Consider the following 7,498-nt stretch of genomic DNA (forward strand, 5'->3'; position numbering starts at 1 on the left):
TGTAAACTCTTAAATTCTCTTCTCAAAAAATGTAAATGCATCTCATCTGTGAAAACTGTCGTCAGAATTGTTAAGTCCTCAGTTGTGGGGTCCAGGGGAAAAGAGGAGTAACAATTAATAATTACCCGGGCGTTTAAAGAAGGGAAGGAAAAATAAATATTTGTACTTTTAAACGATTTATTCCAACGTGAATGAGGTCAAAACGTAAACTCAAAACAACTTTCTAAAAAGAAAGGAAGTGAAAACACATTTAACTATCCCTCCACTGAGGGAGTAACGGTAACACACAAGACGAGCACCACACAGCTCTGATTCACACCCGACAGTGACACGACTCTATCTGGTGGTTTTTGGCCCACTGGGCCCCGTCTGCTTCCATCGCAGCAGCTTTAAAGCAATCCTCCTGATTGCTAAGTTACTGCAGGTGTGACTGACCAGTTGGAGGGGAGGGCGGTACCTGGAATAGGACACAGGACAGCAGAGGCAACACATACACACATATATATGTATATGTCACACGCTCACACATAAAAAGCTTTAAACAGAATTGTAAAAGCATTGCTATCTAAGCTGCTGTCAATCATGTTCTCTCTCTCGGGGGCGCCCTATAACTGACCTGGTAGAGTGGGCGCACCATGTACCAAGGCTGAGTCCTTTCTGCAGCGGCCATGTATTTGAATCCGACCTGTGGCCCTTTGCAGCGTGTCATCCCCTCTTTTAGTAGGGTTTAGCGATTGGAAGGATATATCCGCTATGTGGGATTGGCCTTTTTTGGTGGATTTTTGTCATTTTATTTTCAGAAATAAACTTTTATTTCGCCTCAGTTAGATGTGAAAATACTCTGGCTCTATAGCTGCGCAGTACACACACTGAGCCAAAGAAGAAGTGAGAGGAAAAACAGCTGTAGAGCCAGAGTATTTTCACATCTAACTGAGGTGAATTAAGTGTTTATTTCAATTAGTTTGACAACAGGGAATACAGTTACAAGGTGATTCACAGAAAAAGTATTCTGCAAACAAGGCTGCAAGACTCCAACTCAGGGGAAGATTAGAGCACAGCAGGCACATCCCGGGACAGGCCAGGAGAGGGGGGACACGAAGTGGCTAGAGGGGTGAGAGAGGTCGGGGGCATCAGAGAGGCAGGGACAGCGTGTAGAGACAGAATATTTTTACATGTAACTCTGTTAGACGGTTAGACCCCAGTGATGGTAATTGTGGGAAGACTTATAAAGAGATTTTGGTGACTTTTATTTTGTAAATTTTATAAGTGTGTTTGAAGAATGCTCAAAAAGGTCTTAGTTCGGTATATGAGAGAAACTTGAATTTGGAAGGTGTACGGTTGCATTTTTCTGTTGAGTGAGGAAAATGGATGTTTTTCTTTTCCTGTCTTGACATTTGGTGAGGTTATTCTCTTAACGCTATTAGAGCTTATTGCACGTAGCTCACTCGCCACTCATGTCCTAGCTGAAACTACAATGGCGGTGATTAGGTCAGGGGGCGCTTATAATTGTTGGACTGACAGTGGCCTGTTGGAACATTGTAACATCATCTAACCCTACTCTCTACCCCCTTTCCTATCAAGTAAAATGCCCCAAAAGTATGTATTAAAAAAAATGATGCCCTCTCTCCCCTCTCCCATTGATAAACCTGCAACTTTAAGATTGCATCCTTAAAATTTTGATTAGGGTCCAGCCATTTTGATGCAGACCAGTGGACAACAAAAGCAAGAAATTGCTGCGTTAAGAAGTACTCCTGTCTTTTTCTTTTTACTGTGACAATCTCACAGTATTCTATGATGGCAGGTGTGATCGAGGATGGGTGGTGTGAAAACCCCTCTGCATGTCTTCACTGTATGTTCATATGAGGTATGGTGGTTACCAGAAATGTATCTAAAGGTGAAATTTTGAGGTTATTTTGAATTTTGCCCTACAGGATTTCTGTTGGTTTTTATATTTGCAACTGTTCAGGGACTGATTTAAAGGTCCAGTGTGTAACATTCAGGAGGATCTATTGGCAGCAATGGAATATAATATTCAGAGGTATGTTTTCATTACTGTATTATCTCTTAAAAATTTGAATTTGAATCTGCCATGTTGCACTGCTATGTTTCTACCAATGACAGTATATAATTGGTGGACAGTGCTTCCGGGATTCTTAAGTTAAGCCAGTGCGGAAGTACTCAAACTTGCACTATTTCAAAAAAGGAGTCCAATAGTAGTACTTAGGGAGAAATGACCCGACTTCTGACTTGATGTTTTAGCTCAGTAAACAGTTTCCTGATGAGTTTATGGTCTCAATCTCTAGTGTCTAGTCTTCTTCCATACAGCATGATGTTAATTTAGTAAATGATGGCCCCATTTACACTAAAATAGACCATAAAGCAGGGTAAGCTTTATGGCGCGGCTACATTGTGATTGACAAGTCATTCTCAGTTAGTCTCTACAGCACAAAGCACAAAACCTGAACCCGGGTGAAACTCTAACCCGGGCCGCTGCAGTTGGGACTCAGCCTTTGTACATCTGGTGCATGCTCTACCAGGTGAGCTATCGAGCTCCCCTAGTTTTTGCATTTAACTTTGTTTCTTATCCTCATATTTTTTCTTTCAACATTATGTTATTGTGTATAAGTATGTTCATGTTTGTTTGCCCTAGCTACATTTGAAATTTAAAGATCCACTGAATAAGAAATTACCTTAATGAGGTCATAATGTTTAATGAAGGAAATGTACTGGTTTGGGATGTCCCGATCAAGTGTTTCGCTTTTTTAGGATTGTTAGTTAATTACTCTCATTGGCTTTTTGTTCGCTGGGCTTTTGTTGCACTTGCAGGGGCGTGTTGAGTGTGGTTGTCTCAGATCCCTACCACTCTCTCCTCTGAGCACAGGCAGCCCTGCCCGCTGCAAAGTTTCCCCATGGGTGGGCTGCCTGTGCTCTCGCTCACACACAGAGTTGAGCAGAGTGGAGGAAAAGAGACGGTGAGAGAGCTGAAAATGCAGCACTGTGCATGAATGCTTTGTGAGTAAAATAGTTGTATGACAACTGAGGAAAAAAAAAAAAAGATTGGATCCAATCAATAAAGCTCAATTCCAATCAGTTAAAAATTGCCTTGATCGACGCTGATACCGATCGTTGATATTGGATCAGGACATCCTTAGTACTGGTACATTTGTTTGGTCTGTAAACTGATTTAATTACACACTTATGATTCTTATCAATCAATATTTTCATGTGGATAGTGCAGCATGTTTCCATATGAGCATCTTTGTTCTCCTACTTGTGTCGAATTAGATGGAATTGATTTGAATCAAAGACAAAACTTTGTGGAATTTGTCTGCTGTTCACCTTCACTGCAGTGTGCCAGGACATTTGTCCTCCTGCAGAAAAGCTTAAGTTAGATGTTTATTGTGTGTTTGTATGTGTTTTATCAGATATCGGACGTTTGTCTCAGAGGACGCCGGCCCCAACACGCTTGTTGCCACGGTGCTAGCGAAGGACCCCGATGGGGATGGGATCACATATAAGATTACCACAGGCAACGAGGAGGGCAACTTTGTCATTGACAGCCAAAAAGGTTAGACGTGTTTAATTTGACTAATAATCTGTCCTTTTCTCTTGTCTGTCTTATTTGCACTGTCTGCATTAGTTCTTATTCAAAAAAGTATTTATGAATAAATAATAAAACACAACTCCCATACACACACATACACTTACTGGCTTGTGTAGTAAGGGTGTTGTTTCTCTCTTGCCTCATCATGTCTCATATGTGTCTTCCTGTTAGTCACTTGCCTTGCACTATTAATAAGCACCTCCCAACAAACAAGTAAAAAAAAAAAGTGGCTTCATGATTTATTTTTAACTTGCTGCTTAAAATTTTGGAAGAAAAATCATAGAACTTTAGGCTGCTCAAGGGGCAATTATTATTGTGCTATTCACTTGCGTAGATTTCGCACAAACCCTGAAATATCAGCAAAGATTTTTTCCTACAGTTATTTTCCCCCTGCTTTTCTGTTTGCCCTCCTGTTATATTTACGTACACTGTATACATGTAAAAGCTCTGCAGTTTGTCAGTTGTGCCTCAGAGGGTCTTGACAGTATTCTTCACATAGTGTGTGTAGCACAGTTTTATGTCCTTCACCATATCCATTACTCTGTGGATGAGGATGCCTCACCAGCCTCCCTCTTACTGCGAGAAGGATATTTAAATCCTGACAGGTCATGTCATGGAGACGTTGGAGTAATCAGCCAAAGTGTGAGGAGCGTTTCCACAGTGTCTTTGTAACAAAATATCATCTGAGGTTTATAGTCGCACATCTCAACTTCCTCTGAGGCAGGAACAGCGCTGCCAGCAGCCATGTGAAATAGGAAACTGCATTAATGACACAGTGTGTGTGCGGTAAGTGGGGGGATGGTGGCAATTTCATAGTGGTTCGACCCTTTTGTAAATTGCAAACCCCTCTAAATCTGCATATCGTATTATAGGGTAATACGATGACTTTTACAAATTCAATTACTCAAAACTTCAAGGCACAATTTCCTCTGTTCACCAGCAATGACATTCACTGTCAGCTGATAGTGGCGGTCATTTTACCCAGCGGGGAGAAGACTTGTAGCTTATAACTTGATTCCATCGGCTATCAGATGATGAGTGCAGCCTTGCTTTGCCATTTATATTGTTTGCCTCTAATTTGCATTTAGTCACATTGACCAAATTTCTGCCCGTCATTGCTCAGTAAAGGTTAACTTTTTATTTCAAGTTTGCCTTCTGGGACTGACTAGCTTGGGATAAGTTCAGTCTGGCAAAGTTAAATCTCTGGATGACATCTTCTGATTTGCCTACCAAATTTGTATTTGTATTTATTGCTCCATGTTTATGCTGATCTGCCATTTGGATGCCGATGTAATTTATTGACATTATTGCTATGTAGTAATATAGTACACACCCATTCCATTTATGTGCACAAAATATTACTGTTTTTGCACTTATTCCAAAAAATACTATTCCTTTTCAGCTGTTTACAGGGCTATATATATATATACACATCCTATTGTAAAATAATCCTAAGTAAGAGCTGCAGTGAAATTTTATGACTATCTTCGTCTCACAGCCCTCAGTTACACTTGTGCTTTTCCTTCCATAATGTGTTAAAATGTTTTTTGTATGTTAATGTAGATGGGATTTATTGTTTTGTTTTTTACCGTGGTATTGAATTGGGTATTGAGAATTGTGGTATTTCACTGGTATTGGTATCAACTACTAAATGTCTGGTGTTGTCACAGATACAACAAAATTTAAAGGAGATGTCAGTCAAACACAGTCTGCACCCACACAATCCTGAAAAAAGGTCTAATCAGGCAAAATAAGTGAAAACAGTTGTGTGGGTGGACAATGATTGTGCAGAACCTTTTTGAAAGGATAAGCCTGGTGATGATATTTATCGTACTTTCACCAAATTCCACCGAGACCGAAACCAACAATGAATTTATCCTACTACAAAAATGTATTTTCTGTGTATCCATAGCCTGATCCACCTTATTTACCTGTGCCATGGAGCTGCATTGTTTTCTAAAAAATATATATTAAATATTAAAATATGAAAAATGTATATTATTAAAACATTTACTCTCATGTCAGCATTTGCTGCTTTTATCTGTTTTATGTGATTCGTAATTAAATAGCCTCTGGTTTTGGACTCGTGGTTGGACAAAATAAGTAATCTGAAGAGATGGCCTTGGGCTCTAGGAAATAGTGATGTATATTTTTCACTATTTAGACCAAATGATGAATATAAAAAGAATCCTGACCATGAAAATATGTTTGAGTAGTAACTGTACTGCATTTATATAACATTTTACAGTTTTATTGTCATTAGCAAATTTCGTACCCATTAGAATTTGGGTGCTCAAGGTCAATTTGACATTTGGACAGGAGAGGCCAATCCTGCAGTTAGTGGACAAGCCGCACAAGGCGAACCCGGAGGGTGAGGTGAGGGTATTGTAATACCCCACTAGATGCCACTTAATCTTACCTACAGGACCTTTTAAGTGAGCTAAAACAGTCACCATATATGCAATACAGAAGAGATGAGAAAACTGATTAAATTCTGTTTCTGCTACTTTTGAGGGTGCTGCTCTTTTCTTCCTCTATGTCGCTATCGCAGTACCTTTTTATTAAGCACACCTTTAGTAGTGATGGATATACAGTAAATCAACTGACAGCCACCCAGTCATATTTACTGTAGACATGCACGCGCACACACACACACACACACACACACAGCACAATTTGTCTGCACCAAAGTGTGTGAGCCAAAGTGTGACACCATAATGCTTGTAATATGAGCCAATATCTTGTTTCAAAGAGCCCAATATTTGGTCATTAAAAGTATTTTATGATTCTTATAATGGAAGGCGAACACATTGGATTCCGCCTACCCTCTCCAACCCATCTCATTCTCTCTCTGCTACTGATGAAAGTCATTTATTGCCTCTTCTCCCCTCTCATTGCCACCCCCCTCCCCACTCATCCTAAATGTCCGACAATCATTCAAGCGATTGTTTTCCTCCCTTCCGGCAGGAGCAGCCCTGCCGGCCTCCCTCTCCATGTTAATTTGCCTGTAACTCACCCCAGAATACAGTGTGTTTCCCTGAGATTTAAGGCAGCCATTAGGATCCGAGCAGACCGGTCAATATGATGATCACGCTCTTCCTATTAAAACCCATAAATACAGAAACACCCGCTCCGTTGGAGGGGGGTAAGTATTTACTGACAGCTAAGGGGAAGTACTGGCGTCAATAAACAGGCTTCGATCAACTCCTTTTTTTCTCAGCTAAGTTTTATGGCATTTTGGAAAAGAGTATTTCCTTGAGAGGGAGGCAGTATGTGAGTTTGTTTTTAGCAAAGACTCCTAGATAACCTGTGATGGGGTAGCATTCGTTGTCCTGTTGTCTTGTTTTATTTCTATTATTTAGTCTTTCCTCCTGAACTGCTCGCCTCCTATCTATTGTGTTTGGTCTGATGTGCTGACCTGTGTCTGATCCCAGCTTTATGTAACAAACCAACACTATTTTGCCCTCATTCTTCTCCCTGGATCCCTCTGGCAAATATATTGTTACTCTCTTTTTCCTTTCTTCACTATTCCACTTCCTACTCTTTTTTCAAAGCCCCTTCTTTTTTGCCACTCTATCTATTATCCCTTCACTTCACCTCTATCTCCCAACTCCAGTTTGCAATATTTTGGCAGGATGTTGACTGGAAGAAGTACTCTCTCTGTCCCTCTCCTCCTACCGCCACCACACACCCCTTTCTCTTCTGTCCTCTGTGATGTCTCTCATCCATCCCTTGCTTCTTCCTTCTACTTCCTCCCTCCTGGCTGCCTTTATGTGAAGTGACGGCTGCTCACTGACCCCCGAGGAAACATCTTCTCCATCTCCGATAAGCGATGATATGTGCTGGCCCTGTTAGCAGCATCACACACACACACACACACACCTATATATATAT

General features: G+C 40.7%; 1 protein-coding gene across 1 annotated transcript in view; it reads left to right on the plus strand.

Moving 5' to 3' along the window:
- si:ch211-186j3.6 (neural-cadherin) overlaps nt 1-7,498 on the plus strand; it is a 275,078-nt gene that overhangs the window by 97,034 nt on the left and 170,546 nt on the right. Inside the window, exon 7 of the mRNA XM_035682213.1 lies at nt 3,426-3,568. Within this exon, the coding sequence (XP_035538106.1) occupies nt 3,426-3,568 (143 nt within the window). The remainder of the gene's footprint in view (nt 1-3,425; nt 3,569-7,498) is intronic.

Source organism: Morone saxatilis, unplaced genomic scaffold, assembly GCF_004916995.1.
Source record: "Morone saxatilis isolate NCDOM2014 unplaced genomic scaffold, NCSU_SB_2.0 Contig11, whole genome shotgun sequence".
NCBI classification, from domain to species: Eukaryota; Metazoa; Chordata; class Actinopteri; family Moronidae; genus Morone; species Morone saxatilis.